The 17,629-nt window shown below is 32.1% G+C and overlaps 3 protein-coding genes across 5 annotated transcripts; 2 read left to right on the forward strand and 1 right to left on the reverse strand.

Annotated features, from left to right (window-relative positions):
- Positions 1 to 4,794: 4,794 nt before the first annotated feature.
- Positions 4,795 to 6,749, reverse strand: LOC126777273 (cytochrome c oxidase subunit 4 isoform 1, mitochondrial-like). 2 transcript variants are annotated; one of them, XM_050500280.1, is made up of 4 exons: positions 6,550 to 6,749; positions 6,216 to 6,408; positions 5,506 to 5,636; positions 4,795 to 4,939 (listed from the first exon to the last, which is right to left on the reverse strand). In XM_050500280.1, the coding sequence occupies exons 1-4, from the start codon at positions 6,739 to 6,741 to the stop codon at positions 4,937 to 4,939; spliced, it is 519 nt and encodes a 172-aa protein (XP_050356237.1). In that variant the 5' UTR covers positions 6,742 to 6,749; the 3' UTR covers positions 4,795 to 4,936. The 2 variants fall into 2 exon arrangements, with proteins under 2 accessions (XP_050356237.1, XP_050356236.1); XM_050500279.1 differs by lacking the exon at positions 4,795 to 4,939 and having other exon boundaries at positions 5,442 to 5,636.
- A 1,238-nt stretch (positions 6,750 to 7,987) lies between these two features.
- Positions 7,988 to 11,596, forward strand: LOC126777173 (uncharacterized). Its single transcript, XM_050500125.1, has 7 exons — positions 7,988 to 8,838; positions 8,912 to 9,062; positions 9,257 to 9,545; positions 9,618 to 9,712; positions 9,792 to 9,855; positions 10,548 to 10,694; positions 10,796 to 11,596. Exons 1-7 carry the CDS (start codon positions 8,250 to 8,252, stop codon positions 11,594 to 11,596), a joined length of 2,136 nt encoding a protein of 711 aa, XP_050356082.1. The 5' UTR covers positions 7,988 to 8,249.
- A 417-nt stretch (positions 11,597 to 12,013) lies between these two features.
- LOC126777274 (cytochrome c oxidase subunit 4 isoform 1, mitochondrial) lies at positions 12,014 to 17,629 on the forward strand. Of its 2 annotated transcripts, none has more exons than XM_050500281.1 (6): positions 12,014 to 12,117; positions 14,116 to 14,203; positions 15,069 to 15,182; positions 15,885 to 16,077; positions 16,783 to 16,921; positions 17,527 to 17,629. In XM_050500281.1, the coding sequence occupies exons 2-5, from the start codon at positions 14,120 to 14,122 to the stop codon at positions 16,914 to 16,916; spliced, it is 525 nt and encodes a 174-aa protein (XP_050356238.1). In that variant the 5' UTR covers positions 12,014 to 12,117; positions 14,116 to 14,119; the 3' UTR covers positions 16,917 to 16,921; positions 17,527 to 17,629. The 2 variants fall into 2 exon arrangements, with proteins under 2 accessions (XP_050356238.1, XP_050356239.1); XM_050500282.1 differs by having other exon boundaries at positions 12,080 to 12,228.

Here is a 17,629-nt window from a genome sequence, read left to right on the forward strand (position 1 = left end):
TATTGTAGGAACTACACGTAATATTTTTAATACCTACTTAATAATAATACCTTATATATGTATAATTATATATAATTAAGTATAAATTATAATGCGTCAACCTGATTAGAGGTTAAATATCAGTCTGTTTTCACTAAAAAAAATTAAGAAAAAAAGGTTATTTGTTGTTAATAATAAATGATATTAATGAATAAATAATTGGAAATGTAATTGGTATTGATCAATATATAATAATAGTAATAATAATTTATATTACCTAAACCACCCAAACCGGATGGAGCTGGGTGAGCGAGAGACATGCCGATGAGAGCGAGAACGATAGCTACCTGAAATAATTTTTCACTTTCATTTCATGATTTCACAAAAAGGTCATAAATATCAGTGATATTCTGTAAGAATTAATTTTGGAGTCTTTTAAATGTTTTAATTATAACAATCGATGTCGCATATCACTTTCTGACATTTCACGATCGTATCCTTTTGGACAGATTCTTACTTAGCATTTTAATAGTAAAAAAAAACAATATTATATTAATATTCTAGAAAAATTGCGCACTTAAAATTTAATGGACTCGCTGAAGATCGCAAGTCGTAAATGACCACCTGATGTTAAGTGGTCACTTAGTCACATGGTGTCACATTTGCTTCGTTCGCTTACCTATAACATAGCAATAAAAATGAAAATGTACTTACAGCGCACTTCATTTTTTTTCTTTAGAGGATCAATCAAGTGAAATTAACGAATACGTCTGAATTTCACAAAATTCTTACACCTTTATATAGACTGCGTTAGTTGGTTCACGCATGGATGAACGGACATCCTGGCAAAATTGCATTAGTGTAAGCATTCTGGTGCTATGTTAGAATTAGGACCTGTAAAGGTATGGACACATGAAACTATACACGTAACAAACATTAATTGCAGGCGTAATTTGTCTACCACTCAGGGCTGTCGAGTTTTGAAGCGGCAAAAAATTACCACAACGATAAATATATGTATTTCTTTTTAATTAAAGACTTTATTCATTTATTTATTTAATAAGCATACTAACCATATACATATTATACAATAACTCACAAAACATACACATATACATAATTTCTGATATGTAATTATCAATTATAAGTGTACATAACATTCATTGATTATTACAGAAACATGATTTATATTAAGTAGAATATTTTAAATATTAGTTAAGTTTTGTTGAAAGTATTGAAACTGTCATGTCAATGCCTTGTATAAATTTTTTGCCAATTCATTATGTTTAGCACATATACCAGTGATTCTTAACTTTTTCTTTTATTGCGGCACACATTTAACGATTTCAAAATTTGGCGGCACACAAAGAAAAATATAAGCTTAAATATTATTTACTTACCTACACACACTGCGTAAAATAGATTACGAACCCAATCAAATTCAGTTAAAAGGATTTTTCTATTAAAATCATATTATTTTATAATATTAACATAATTATGTCTACAATTTAGCAGCACACTTTTAGAATTTCGCGGCAGACAAAAGTGTCGCGGCACAGTGGTTGAGGATAACATAACTCTATTGTAAGGGTGCAAAATTTTTAACTCAATTGCAAATTTGAGTCGTTAAATTTTGAAGATTCATACAGCGAGTTAACTTCAGGGAGACGCTGATATATTCTGTCAAGTCAATATTAACATATTTATGACTATACGTAAAAGTTTTATACATTTTTTCTTTTATACATAATATTATTATATCTAATTAATCATATAATCTGTTTACCTAGTTCAGCTTTCTATTTTTATATTTAATATTATTTAAATGTTGAAGGTAAATATTATAATGATAAAATATATTCTATTTTAATAGACCAACTTTTTATATTGATTGGGTATTTATGTTTTATATACCTGCGAAGGCAAATCACAAAGTACCTACAATAAGATGAAATATATTTTACAAGTGTTAGTGATGAGTCGAATATTTTACTTAAAATAAGTAAAAAAATATAAATAATATGTTGTTCAAGATATTTTGGTTGGTATGAAGAAGAAAAAGAATGTTCTAAGTTTGTAACACATTTTGAGTCGACAGCGAAAAACTATTAAACTAATATACCGGGAAACAACAATATTTTCTACGATATAGAATAATGTTATTAAATGTAAGTTATTTTAAAAACTATTCTTGTTTTATTTGTAATCGATAAAATGTGGTCATGCCTTTAACTTAGAAACGGTTACTAATATTTAAGCACGAAATCTAAGTCATTGATACATGTGCAAAATAAATAATAACGTGAATCATCACATACAGTTGAAGTTTTAGAGAAATATAGAACGCGAGTACAAACACTCAAAAACAGTCAAATTGTAATTGCATAGCATGTTCAAATAATTTTGATTATAAGTGCATTGAATCTACGACCTTTGACGCAGAAAATTACTAAATGTGTCAAGACTTCCTCCCAGAATTATTGCTACAGAGGCCAATCTCGAAGATTGCCTAACAAATATTATGTCTCCCGAAAACACGAGGAAAGGCAAGTGTACTCTGCAAATTACTCCGTACACTATAAGCAAGATTTTTAACAGTGTACAATAAGCATGATGACTGATTTTCAAATAACCTTCTATAATGTAGGTACACGTCTACTATTACTGAAAATAATTTTATTTCAGTAATAAACTAACTGTTTACGCAAATAATTGCATTTTCATTTACCTATTTTGAAATTCGCTCGAAAACACCCGCAGGTGTCATGGCGCCTGCACGTGACGTCACGCCACAGTAAACGAAAGTAAACGTTGTATTGTGTCTATACTCAACGAAGAAAATCAGAAAGTATTGCGTATTTCCTGAGGTTAAAATGAATTCCAAAGTTAACAAGTGGTGTGCGGTCCCTCTGTGTAAAAATACATCAATATCAACATCTAACAAATTGTTTGTGTATGTTCCTAACAAGAAAATTGTGAGAAATAAGTGGCTAGCGCAAGATGGTTCTTCGCTTCTGCGATGGACCCACATAAGGAGTGCTATAGCATGCTTGCAGCCTCCTTGAGCAGCAACATAATCGTGGCATTCAATGGATGTTACTTTTTCCTCATCTTCATCAACTGTCAATGTGACTGCATACAACTTGGCATGGACTTTGTGTTCTGGGCAAATTTTGCATTTAACAGTGCAAATTTTCTCTTAGCGTTTAAGTTGCACTTAGCTAATATCATCATCCCCATATGACGGTCGTGAGGATCTAAAATAAACAAAATTGATGATTGAGATTAATATACGAATACAGAAGGTGGCAATGGACAGGGTTTAGTAATTAGCTTAAAATAATCACCTGACATTAGATGTTTCATTTAAATATATAGAGGCAGAGATTCATAAAGATTTATTATATATTTATGATATATTTAGATTTATAGAAGTATTCGTAAATAGGTAAAATCACAAATTCAGTACTAGTGGAGCTAAATGAAATATTGTCTTAAAAATTCTTACTGGTAACAATATAAGGGCTCTTCATCTGCGAGTATTACTATATAGCTAACAGAAAAACTATACCGCAATGTTTGAAGACGAAAGTCTTCAACCAATGCGTCTTACCTGCCATGACATACGGTGCCGAAACGTGGACCACTAACTGCGGGACTAGTCCACAAATTCAAAGTCGCTCAGCGTGCTATGGAGCGAGCTATGCTCGGAGTATCTTTGAAGGATAAGATCAGAAATGAGATTATCCGGAAAAAAACCGGAGTCACCGACATAGCTTGCAAAATTAGCAGGCTGAAGTGGCAGTGGGCTGGTCACGTATGTCGTAGGACCGATGGCCGTTGGAGCAGACGAGTCCTAGAGTGGAGACCGCGAATCGGCAAGCGCAGCGTAGGGCGCCCTCCAGCCAGGTGGACCGACGACCTTAAGAAGGAGGCGGGCATCAACTGGATGCGGAAGGCGGAGGACAGGGAGCTTTGGCGCACCTTGGGAGAGGCCTATGTTCAGCAGTGGACAAAGATTGGCTGTTGATTGATTGATTGATAACAGAAAAAAACCTATGATAACACTAAAGATAAATAAAAATGTAATAACAAGGAAGTTTTCACATTTCGAAATTCATATGAACAAAAGTCTTTATTTGATGAAAGAAACTCCTAACATCAACAAATCCATCCTGGGCAAATTAGAGGAATTTGCCTTAACAAAACCTTGTTCCATCATTGCCGGATCTTGGATGTTTTATTTTCTTCACAAAACCCCGAATAACCAACGACTCAACTGATTAAATGATGCAAAATTAATTTTGAAACGCGTAAACACAACAACTGTTCAAGAGAAAGGGTTAAAGATACTGATGCGTGACGTCATTCGCTCCGATTGGTGTTTCAAATAAAATGGCCGATTAGAGAATTTTATACTTTTGTTTTATTAAAAATCTTATTAGTCTGAATATGTATATTAAAATGAGATCACTTTTTAGAATCCATTTAAAATAGTTTCTTCCCTAAAATCATTTATTTTTTAATTTTTTAATACTGTCATCATGCCTATAATACATACCCCTCATGCTTAAATTACTTACAAAAACTGTTTCTACGAGTTTTTTTTAAAATGTTTGTTTGTTGGCTTAGATTAGGTCGATACGGAATTGAAAATTTTCATGTTTGACAGTTCCGATGACAATGCATGATATACCAGCAAAAGTTCAAAGACTTTAAAACAATTATATGAAGTGTTGAAATGTTTCGTGAATTGGCCATACAATATATTGATGAAATTTTTCATAAGTAGTTTAAAATAAAGTAATGATTGTATTAATTAAAATGCAATTTTATTTGTTATAATGAAAATAATTTATAATAAATTAAATAAAACACTTTATTCTTCACCAATAAATAAATGGTAACTTTAAAGAACATTATTCAGTAGAAAAATTAAATATCTCCACATACCGCATTACTGGAAAAGAAAAAACCAGTTATAGCGCGTTCAGAATTATATACTAATACTATTATAATATTAGTTACTAATATTATATTTGATGAAATTTGGTATGAAGTAAGCTTGAACCAAAAAGAAGGGCAGAGGTCACCTTTGTTTACAAAATACCTACCCCCTGCCCCTAACAAGCGGGTGATGCCGCTTGCGAAGTTAAGTTCATTATAATTACGATGATTTACCATATTTTTAAAACTGGAGGAGCGGTTAGTTTTCGATCTATATCCCGAGATGTGCAAACACGTGTGTAAAAGGTACCTTTTATTATTATTTATTATACACTTACTGAGTTTATGGACGGAAAGTACACCTTGGAAATGAAACGATCGCCTCCTGGCTATTTCTATTTATACAATCAATAAGTAAGTGAAATGTTTCTATATTAACTAAACAATTTTGTGGCATTATATACTAGCCGTGTTTACTAGATGCTTACAATTAAAATAAATATGGCATAGGATAGATTTATTAGCAAGCATAAAGGGTTATGTATGGACATTATAGACTATAGTGAGGTTTATTTTTACCTTCCATCGATCGTTGTCATAGTCCCACAAAGAGGAGATACCGTCTATAGGGTTCACACGTAGCTCCAGCATCCTACGTAGCTGGGCTTTTTGTGACGCCTTAGAGAACGAGCTGGGTAGTGGCTCGTATACTAAATCAAGAAAACATTATTAAATATTTTAATGATGATGACGATTAGCCCACTGTGCGGTACATATTACAGTGCACAAGTGTGTGCGCAGTACAGATGCACTCTCCAGTCCCTCACTCTCATAATCCGACGAGACAGCAATCCGACAATACGATTGGAAAGAGTTCAGGTGCAGCACCAACGGCTTTATGTGTTTTCCGAGGCATGGGAGTGTACCTACTTCCAAATTTAGACTCTAAGATGCAAACTGAGACTCTTGGACGAAAAAACACAATAACTTTTTATTGGCCCGACCTGGGTTTTGTAACCGGGACCTCTGGATCTGCAGCTTTATATGTATTTAATAGTCCAACGAGGCAAGCATGTAAATATTTAAATAATATTCTCCGTAATGAATCATCTCAAATAGGACTTTTTTTCTATATATACATAACGCATTAAATCGATGATCGGGACAGACGATTATGACAAAATAAGGCAAAACAGCCAAAATATAAATATATATATATATGTATACATATGTGTATTTTTTATTAAATTATATATTGCCAGTAAATACATAAATAAAGATATGAATACCATAGTAATGGCAGAACATAGAAGCCCAGAAAGCAAAGGAAGTGCATATAAAGACCCAGCCCATAATAAATTTCCACTGTCCAGTCGGGGCTTTGAATTCTGCGAAGGTCTGGCAGAAGGAGGCACGGTACAATTCTTTCTTCTCTTCACAACATAGCAGTCGCCAGTCACCTCTCTCTTTTTCTCTTAGGGCCTAACAAAGAGATAAAGTTCTTGATCGTGTGAGTCAAAAGTAATTATGTGATATTCATTTAGGTCAAATAAATATATATATTACTAACTTCATTGTGTTTTCTAAATATATTCTCTTAATAGAAGAATCTAATTAACTTACACAAATCTCTCTTGTATTTTCTTTAAATCGGATCGCTGGAAATGGAAACAGGGCATCGTCTTTGTAGTTCGCAGAACCATTGATGCCGTGCCCCACGACATCCCTGCAGCCGATTCTCCAGTAACCATAAACAGTTCTGATGAATTGCGACCTTGGTTTAAAGGTCAAAGGAGATTTAACTAATGGAAACATTTTTAATATTTTCAGTGGTTCAATGGAAGTTACAAGACGTTTATTGACAATATGTGATTTTAATTTACATATAAAAACTGACATTATATCGACATCAAAGGAGGTTATATAAATGTTATGTTATTCAGTTAATACTGTACACATATTTGTTTATGGTATGATAAGAAATATTATTTAAATAATTGGTAGATAGGCGGGTAATTCTGAGCACATGAAAATTCAGTGGTGCTTGCCCAGATTCGAACCCACGATCATCGGTTAATATTCAAGCGTTCTAACAACTAGCCCAACTCGTCATTTCATCTCGTCATCTCGTCGTTCGATATTTATCAACAGTTATTAGAAAAAATAAAAACGCCAAAATATATTGCTTTATTTGCATTAGCAATCCTATATATTCGAGTATCGGAACTATGTAGCAGTTTCGCTTTTACAACCGATCTGGATTCACTTTCAAATTTGCTTAATTTTAAAAAGCAAAAAATAATAAAAAAAAACAAATATAATATTGGCTACTGTATTTGTCAATATGTTTATTTGTTGTGTAACGTTATTTATTTTGCAGCAATTGTATCGTTCTGTTTTATATAACAATTATATTGCATCACATCTTTGTAATCATTAATTTGTTCTCTTATCTAAAAAATCATCTACAGTAAGATCGTTAATTTTACGAAGAAATTTATCAAAGAATGCTGAACCAGAATAACTTGCATTTTGTATTTCGAAAGAAGCTTTTATATTTTCTTCTATTATTTTAACCGGATTCTTTTTCAATTTAGGCGAAGTCATAGTTATCATTTGGGATAAATTTGTGTGACTGACTATTTCGTTTACGTTAGCTAGTTTATTTTGTAAATCATTTTCTATGGTTGCATTAATATTTTCAAAAAAGTTTCTCTGTTGAGTATATAATTCACTTTCATTAATAGGAAATTTAATTGAATCAATCATTTTAATTATTAGATCAGAATATTCTGTTTCTTCGTTCATCTCTTTACACAGTTCTGTTGCCATTTTATGTATTTGTTTATTTATGCCGAAAATCTTATTTAATTTATAAAATTCAGCCAGCATGTCTCGAATGTAATCGGAATTTTGATAAATGCTCCTTAGTCCTAAACTTGAGAATAGCTTGTTAGTTATTATCTGAATATTTTCGTTTGTTACATCACAACGAAAATCTTTCTTCAAAATATAGCCTTTAATAATTCCAAATAAAATGAATGTAGTTGCACCTTCTAGAAATCTTTGATACATTTATGCTTGCTTATATTATGTGGCGTGCTTTTATTTCTTATTGCTTTGTTTTATTCTTACTATTCAATAAAGTTAACAATAAAATGTAAACGTTGAACACCATTTACGACTTTCACTTACGTATTTAAAATTGATTTGGAAAAAAAATACGAATTCAATAACGATATTTTAATACTAGAAGTAATAACATTGTACATATGTAAAAACTAAAATAGAACATCTTCAAAAAACGGAATAGATTGATTCATATGGTTTCTGTTAATTTTATCATCTTCAGGTACATAGTCTTAGTATTACCTGGTTTGTATCATAGCCTTGAAGAACTACCACCAGGGGAAAATCACAAGGAAGTTGTTACTGAAACCATTATTCATCATACGATCAACAATCTTTTTAGAACTCTTAAACTAAATAAAGACAGTAAACAGGCAAGTTTTAACGAGTATAATACTTTACACCAATATTTCACAAAATTGACGTTACAAGATTATGAAAACCTAAACGAAATAATAAGACTTACAAGAGTAAATAGTAAAGGTGAAGAAGATAGTTTAATTGCAATCATAAATAATGTGCTTGAAGAAGACAATTCGAAGACTGTACAAAATGAAATAGAAATTAGTAAAGGGCCTAAATTCATAGAATTATTTTTAAACAACCTTCAACAATTGAAACGTGAATTTAACGTTGATAACGAATACGCGAACATAAATGAAAATGTTCTAGAACTTTTGCGAGGTCCAAATTTAAAATTAAAATCAGTGAATGTATCAGATATAGAATCTAGACTGCATAAGTCTGAAGAGAATGATGTTATTTCTGATAATGAGTTCTGGGGTAAACTAAGGATATTTAATTTAATGTTCTTTTAAATAACATCTCTAATGACTAACTTAATTTCATTCTCTAGAACCGAGTGGACGTAGAATATTTAAAGGTGAAAGGACAAAGATAAAACACTATCCTTTCATGGCCACGATTCAGCTTTTCAATAACTTTCACTGTGCAGGATCTATAATTAAATCTGATCTTATTATAACCGCTGCTTCGTGTTTACAACTGTAAGTTTATTGTAAATTGTAGTTAGTAATATTTAATTGCATTTTTATTTGCCATGAATGTTTCTGCGTAAAAGGTTGTATGTAGTCAACGCTCACTAAGAGACTTTATATTAGGATACTACGTTATAAATTGATTCCATTCCTGTAACATACGGTCTATGCATTTACTTATGTCATAATTGTTTTTATTTTAGAGCTTGGAACAATCGTTTCTTCCGAGAAAATCCTGCTTTTCTCTCAGCTCGTGTTGGCAGCAGTTTTTACAATGGAGGCGGAGAGGTTATACCCATTCTAGAAGTCTACTTTTATCCTGGATATAACCCTAAAAACTTGAAAGACAATTTATGCTTACTGCGACTTACCAGGCATTTGAAATTTAAACGACGCCAAAAAAATATCAAGAAAATCGACTTTGATAGAAATGAGTTCAAGCTTCCTTTGAATACTCCCGGAATTACAGTTGTTGGTTGGGGTGCGAGAGAGGTTTGCTACAAATATAATACTTGATGAAAAATATATGTATAAATACCTTACATAATATTTTGTTAATTTTAGCACAGCTCAATTATTGGTAACCCTTGGAAAAATAAATTGTCCGAAGCTGTTCTTGATTTTTATCCACTGAGAGAATGCCAGGAGGTTTATTCCAGGTTTGTTTATAAATAAATTACTAAAGTAAAAATCGCCGTTTGTTAAAATAAATATAAATATTTTCTATTTATATTGCAGACAATACGTCTCAAAGAAGAATTTCTGTGCTGGCTTCTTTTCACGAGGTGGAGGAGCTTGTAATGTTTGTGTCCATTTTTCCATTCCTTTAAAGATTCAATATCTTTATATGCATTAAATTATGGTTTAATTCATTTGCATCATATTTATTTCTACATAAAATAAAAATAATTATTTTTAATATTCATTGAATGATGATTAATTAATTGATTCTAAACTTTCATGTCAATATATTCACTAATGTATACACCTTCGATCAACAATACTATATACACAGATGCTTTTATTATTTTATACAAGAAATAACATTTATTTATGTTTTTTAAAAATAAGTTTGGAATACGAAATTGACACAGCATAAGCCAAAACCAAAAATATTTATTTTATTTTATAGAACAGGTAGGCGGACGAGCATATGACGGCCACTTGATGGTAAGTGGTCTCCAACGCCCATAGACATTGGTATTGTAAGAAATGTTAACCATCGCTTACATCGCCAAGGCGCCATCAACCATGAAAACTAAGATGTTATGTCCCTTGTTATACAGGCAGTATTTACACTGGCTCACTCACCCTTCAAACCGGAACACAACAATACCTACAATTATTGCTGTTTTGCGGCAGAATATCTAATGAGTGTTTGGGTAGGTATGACGAGTAAAGTAGAAGTAAATTTGAATTTGATTGCTTATGTTACGTTTGGTTATTTAAATGCAAAGCTATAAATAACTATTTAACACTTTGTTTCAATATTAGCGAGATGTTGGAGGTCCAGGTATATTATATGGAAAATTACTTGGTGTGATAAGCTTCGGTTCACCAGTTTGTGGCATGCCTGATGCTCCAACCGTCTTCACAAAACTGGGCTACTATAGTGATTGGATTGAGGATATAATGGAGCAGGTAAAAATCAATTCAATTGAATATGTCCTAATTATTCATAGTATTATTTTAAAATCACATATCAACCACTAAATTAAAAATATATATGTTTTTGTTAACAGTACGTTCCAGTGTCAAAGAAGCGAACAACTCTTAAGCCCTCATATGAACCTCACACAGCTCCTTTTAGATACGCACCACCGAAACCGACCACCTTCAAAATAGGACCGATAACTGGAAAAATAATGACTCCTATACCAATCTCTCAAATCGATTCTCAACTCAGAATAATTGATGAAAATGTTTTCAAAGATTTCCTCGCTACCATGTTTAATAGTAAAGAAATAAACGAATATAAAGATATTTTAAAAGATGACGATGACGATAATGCTATAATCGATTTTGTCGCTAATGATACAGATATCGAGGAAACAGTTTCGCATACAACTATTCCGGTCACTGAACCTCGGAATATAGTCGATCCACATACATCGCTGCTAGATGGATCAGTAGATTACGAAAGCGGTAAAAAATATATTGACACAGCGTATACAGTTATGGATCCAGAAAATAATCTTTACGAAGAAGATTTTAGCAAAAAAATATCCAAAATAATGGATAATGTAGACTTTGAGCAAATCGTAAAAGAAGAAGTTATGGTTCCATTAAAAATAGAAAAAAATACAAATCATATAATCAAAGAAGCTGATGAATTAGTAACGTCCGATGAAAAACGTATCAATATTAAAATGATTTCTGGCGATAAAACAAACCAAAAAAAAGATGTAGGTATGAGTATTCCAGGTAATATTTTTGAAGATTTAACAAGGGCTAAAGAGGATGTGAATGATGTTTTACCAGAAAGTGTTTTGTACGAATTATTATCTGATGTTATAAGAGATGAAGTTGGAAATACAAATTAACTCGTATATGTGTTTTATTACTACAATGAATTATTATTAGAAAACAAATGTTACTAGTGAAATAATCACTAAACGAAACAACGTATGATTGCATGACATTAAAACGTTTGTTTATTGATACAATTAATAATAATTAATTATAATTTCACAAATATTTATTTACATTACGTACATGTCGATTCAAAAATGCTTTTATGCTTTTATTTTAATAAAGATTATTTTAGATTTAAAATATTTATTTCTTCTACATTAAAAAAGTAAAGATTTTAATAAAAAAACTAATGGATTTGATATGTTTTTTGTATCACAAATAACGTCCGTTTTTTAAATTTTCTTATTCAGTTCTAAGGGACATTTTGTAAAATAAGTAATTGATACTCAAAGCATGAGCTAAACGCAATTTTCATACTTTATCTATGCGCATTGCGCAAATTCTATGTTGTGTAGTTATTGACTTTTTTCACTAGAGGTCGCCGTTTTTTTACAGTGTAGACTGTAGGGTGGTGTTACGACAATATAAGGTAAATATTATTTTAGAGAAAAGTCATGAAATAAGTAGTATTTCAATCAAACTATTGTTGTGTTGAGATTTTCCTGTATTCAGTACTACTAAAATAATTTCGACATAAGCGGTAAGTAAAAAAAGTTATTATATGAACATGTCATCGCGATTCTAAATTCAAAATAAACCCATTAAGAACCTATTTTGTTTTAATCTTATTAGGTTATATTTCACAAATAAATAGTTAGTTCCCATAGAAAGTATTTTCGTAAAAATAATTTACGTTAAGCAAAAATTTTCTCGTTATGTAACTGAAGATCGATAGACATAACCTATGAATGTTATCAATATTTTATCATTGCACCTACATTCTTGTAACCACCTGAACCTTGTGTAGAAAATTATTTAAAATAATGAACTAGTGGATAAAAATAGTAACGAGAAAATAAATACACATTTATATTCATAAGAATATAAACATAATATATAGCCCTTCATACACTTTTAAACATATATAAATAAATTTTACAACTAATACATTGTAACCAATATCTATATTATATTGTAGGTAGTATCAAGTATGTATTGTAAACTCATTTGTTTATAAAATTCCAAATATTAATTTCAATTATTGTTTAATGTAATAAGTTGTATATCGTATTCAAAAAAATAATTTCAGATAATTGTGTAAATACAAGAAATGAAATTTATTCATAAACAATACAAAATTTATACTTTAACATACACACACTTAATCTGCACATGATAGTTGTCTTGTCTCCTAAATTGAAGTACAATATGATTTTTTTATTGTTAGGAACATTCTCTATATGAAATAATTATAAATATAATTTATGTAAGGTTAGATAATTTAAACACTTGGTTATACCCTACTCCCTTAGGAGGTGTGGACAATATTATATAAAAGTTGTATAATAGTACAAATAACTTCATGTCTTCTTATAATAGATTAGTTTTGTGTAATTTCCAAAGTAAAGGGACCATCTAAAAACCAGTGCTGTGTTTTAACTCAGTTATACTAAGCTGGTTCCTTTTGCCAAACAAAATTATATGTGAAATTTAAATTAATATTTGTTTAACAGTTATAAAGTTTTTTATCCAATTTGAACTGATATATAAAAATAATTTCGTCTGCTTTTTTTATTTTATATAAACTGGCAAGCCAACTGAGAGTGGTAACCACCACTCTAGATATTACCACTGCAAGTAATAACCATCACTTACATTGCCAATGAATCAACTAGTTATGTCCCATGTGTATGTGTTACATTGACTAACTCATCCTTCAAACTGAAAAACAACAATCCTATGTATTAATGTTTGATGGTAAATTATTTAACGAGTGGGTGGTACCTACCCAAACAGGCTTGCACAAAGCCCTACCACCAAGCAATGGTGCTTAGTTCTAATATTGCACCGCACAGACAGTTATTTTAAATAAAATGAATATGAATAATAAACATTTACATCAAGACTGCTACTATGAGACAAAGTAATCTTAATCTAAGTATCTATTGTGTGAGCATAGTTACACAATACCTCATAACATATCTCTTTAATCTTATAATATAAAATGCTTAAGTTATGCTGATTGTGACTTTGGATCATATTCTAGTACTGTTAATTTTAATCAACTACAGTTGCAATTGAAAATAATGAACTATTAGGAATTACTACCCAATAAAAGTTTTTTTTTTTATAGAATAGGCGGACGAACATATGAGCCACCTGATGGTAAGTGGTCACCAACGCCCTTAGACATTGGCATTATAAGAAATGTCAACTATCGCTTACATAGCCAATGCGTCACCAACCTTGGGAACTAAGATGTTATGTCCCTTGCGCCTGTAATTACACTGATTTACTCACCCTTCAAACCGGAACACAACAATATAAAGTACTGCTGTTTTGCAGTAGAATATCTGATGAGTGGGTGATACCTACCCTGACGAGCATGCACAAAGCCCTACCACCAGTAAAAGTGTATTTGTTGCAGAATTATGGCAAATTTCCTGTTGCGTCGTGCGCTGTTAGATGCAGTCCGTGTACCCATTGGTGCCCGAGCTTCCAGTGAACTTGCCAAGGCAAGTCAGACTTTTAGTGCTATTTTTTAAAGCTATTATCTCTTACACCGCTTCAATAAAAACTATGATGAAAATGTTAGAATTAAAGTCAAATTTACGTAACATTCATGAGCTGAGATGGCCCAGTGGTATGGATGAGTAAATCTTAACAAAAGAATGCAGGTTCAATCCTAGGCAGACACCACTGATTCAGGCTGTTATTTTACTTGTAATATACAAAATATACTTCACTTAATTGTCCATATAAATAAGTTCATTCTTACAGGAGCTTCATATAAGCATAATAACTTTCTTTGCTTTAGTTGTCAGATTTTACTGAGAAGAACCACCAAGAAACTTGTTTTTGTCAATTGAAATGACATAACCTACAATATACAATAAAAATTTTAAGTGCTATATTAGAATGTAACCGTAACCGTAACATGTGAGCCTGTGAATTTCCCACTGCTGGGCTAAGGCCTCTTCTCCTCTTTTTGAGGAGAAGGTTTGGAGCTTATTCCACCACGCTGCTCCAATGCAGGTGGGTAGAATTCACATGTGGCAGAATTTCAGTGAAATTAGACACATGCAGGTTTCCTCACGATGTTTTCCTTCACCGTAAAGCACGAGATGAATTATAATCACAAATTAAGCACATGAAAATTCAGTGGTGCTTGCCCGCGTTTGAACCAACAATCATCGGTTAAGATTCACGCATTCTTACCACTGGGCCATCTCGGCTTATATTAGAATGTAATGTAATTATATATATATATATATATAGTATTATATTATATTATTTATATATATAGTATTATATTAGAATGTTCTTACCACTGGGCCATCTCGGCTTATATTAGAATGTAATGTAATTATATTTTTCTAGGTTGGCAGTCGGGAGTGGGTAGGCTACGGTTTCAATGGTCAGCCCAATTATGTAGACAGGCCTGACTTCCCCCTTCCCGCCGTCAGGTTCCGTCCCGACACACCCGACATCAAGGTAATATATTTAAAAAAAATTTTGTACTAAAATAAAATATCATCATCATCATTATCATCACCACCCTTTTCACGTCCACTGCTGGACATAGGTCTCTCCAATGGCTCGCCACTGAGCTCGATTTTCAGCTCTTAATATCCAACCGCTGCCAGCCACCCTGCGTATATCGTCACTCCACCTAGCTGGAGGGCGTCCTACGCTACGTTTGCCAAGGCGTGGTCTCCACTCTTGAACGCGTCTACTCCAACGGTCGTCGGTTCTGCGACATATGTGTCCAGCCCACTGCCACTTCAGCTTACTAATCCTGTCGATAACCTTGGTTCTCTGTCGGATCACCACATTTGGGATTCGATCCTTAAAATAAAATATACATTATATAAATATATATGCTATGAATTTATGTCAATATATAGAACAATATTAATAACTATATATGAACAAATCGTGGGGTGTAGTGGAGGGAATGATTCGATTATACAGTGTAAAATGAACCCACGTCTCAGATTGTTCAAGATTCAAATTCCTTTTTTTTAAATTTCTTAAATTGATAATATATCAATGACTATACGAGAGGGTCTCACCAGACAAGACCCTTTGTGTTTTATCACATACGGCTGTACTATACATCCTGGCTTTCAGATAGGCTATTGAGACTGAAATTCAGCTTATGATATTAATATAAATATTTTAAAATGTCCGCAGGCACTCCGTGAAAAGGAAAAGGGTGATTGGCGTAAGCTGACCCTGGAAGAGAAGAAAGCCCTCTACCGCGCTTCCTTCTGCCAGACCTTCGCTGAGTTCCAGGCTCCCACTGGTGAATGGAAAGGAGCTCTCGGCTGGGCACTTTGCATCGCTTCCCTCTCAGTCTGGATTTACATGGGCATGAAGTTGTTTGGTAAATAAATACTATCACTTTTAAGCCCATTGACATTGGTAGCTATAGTTAAAATATTTTTCGAGAGGGTTCGGTTATTGTATTCTTGCTATTCAAACCTTTTAACCGCAAGCCTTTTAAAACACACTCAGAAGGGTTTCTTTTTTTGTTTTGGAAAGATAATGAAAAAAAGCATTATTATCGTTTATTTGCCATACTAATAATAATTATATATAAAACAAATCATGCCAAGGTGTTATCGTGGCAATAAGATGGGGTGTTATATGTTTCAGATATGTAGTGTTCTTGTAATGTATGTACTTCCCATATTACATGTTGATATCATATACCTATTCGGACATTATTAAGTTCTTATATTAAAAATTGATACCAACTTAATTATGTTATGTAAAATGTATACAAGAAATAGATGTTGTATTCACAATATTAATAGGTATTACGATTTGGTGCTGAGATGGCCCAGTGTTAATTTGTTTTTAATATTCATCTTGTACTCAAAGGGAATGGTAAACATTGTAAAGAAACTGCAGGTGTTAGATGACAATCCACATATATCTATGCATCATCATAATGGAATAATTTACAAATTTTCTTTTCAAAATAACAGGAGGTCTGTGTCCAGCCGTGGCACATTTATAGGCTTTATTTATTTATATTGCTTACTATAATAATCTGTGTTGTAGCTATGATTATTATTATTTCCAGTATACAGTCCTCTGCCTGACTCCTTCGATGATGAGCACCAGAAGGCTCAGCTGAAGCGTATGTTGGACTTGAAGGTGAACCCCGTCGACGGATTATCCTCCAAGTGGGACTATGAGAACAACCGCTGGAAGTAAACTGAGTAAGTTATTTATTTTATTCTGAGAAAAAACCACTCGGTGATATTAAAAAATAAATAACCAATAACGCTTAAACAAGGATTAGCTACTGTGTGCACCAGATATTAAAAAGTGTAATTATGTCATGTGTGCACATTCAACTCCCTAACTACAAGATGTAGAGTGATGATTTTTTTCATGATGAACAAAAAAATCAGACACAAATCATGACCACTTCGGGGCTATTCTAACTATGGAATGACTATAACTGATTTAAGGTGTTCATCACATTCATTGAGTTTTGTCAAGTTAATTACTTTGATTTAATTTTGCATTTAAAATGAAAAAGAGTAATCTAACGAATTTATTTAATATTGTAAATGCAAAATTATGTTTATTAAGCTTTTACTTCTTAATTACTGAACTGTCATCATCATAAAATATATTTTACCCAACATCTCTCACAGAGGCCAAAAACTAGTTTAATATGAATTATGATACAAATGTGGTTGTTTTAAGCCTTCAATAAAGTATGGTATATTTTGATTTTGTCTTCCACCTTTCGGCTATGTATAAATATTTCATTCTGCACAGACTTTTGTATATTTATAATTAATATTGTCCACAGGTATAACCGTTTGGTGCTTGACGAATGGCTAGCGGTAGAGTAGACAATGTTATATAAGCGAATAAATCTGTAAGATATAAAAATAAATTGTGATTCCAAACAA

The sequence above is a fragment of the Nymphalis io genome, chromosome 22, assembly GCF_905147045.1.
Source record: "Nymphalis io chromosome 22, ilAglIoxx1.1, whole genome shotgun sequence".
NCBI lineage: Eukaryota > Metazoa > Arthropoda > Insecta > Lepidoptera > Nymphalidae > Nymphalis > Nymphalis io.

Coding starts and splice junctions, on each gene's coding strand:
- LOC126777173 (XM_050500125.1), top strand. CDS start 8,250: ATGGTTTCTGTTAATTTTATCATCTTCAGGTACATAGTCTTAGTATTA. Junction 9,546..9,617: donor TTGGTTGGGGTGCGAGAGAG/GTTTGCTACAAA, acceptor TGTTAATTTTAG/CACAGCTCAATTATTGGTAA. Junction 9,713..9,791: donor TGCCAGGAGGTTTATTCCAG/GTTTGTTTATAA, acceptor TTTATATTGCAG/ACAATACGTCTCAAAGAAGA.
- LOC126777273 (XM_050500279.1), bottom strand. CDS start 6,741: ATGTTTCCATTAGTTAAATCTCCTTTGACCTTTAAACCAAGGTCGCAA. Junction 6,409..6,549: donor AAAATACAAGAGAGATTTGT/GTAAGTTAATTA, acceptor TCTCTTTGTTAG/GCCCTAAGAGAAAAAGAGAG. Junction 5,637..6,215: donor TATGTTCTGCCATTACTATG/GTATTCATATCT, acceptor TTCTTGATTTAG/TATACGAGCCACTACCCAGC.
- LOC126777274 (XM_050500281.1), top strand. CDS start 14,120: ATGGCAAATTTCCTGTTGCGTCGTGCGCTGTTAGATGCAGTCCGTGTA. Junction 15,183..15,884: donor CCGACACACCCGACATCAAG/GTAATATATTTA, acceptor AAATGTCCGCAG/GCACTCCGTGAAAAGGAAAA. Junction 16,078..16,782: donor CATGGGCATGAAGTTGTTTG/GTAAATAAATAC, acceptor TATTATTTCCAG/TATACAGTCCTCTGCCTGAC.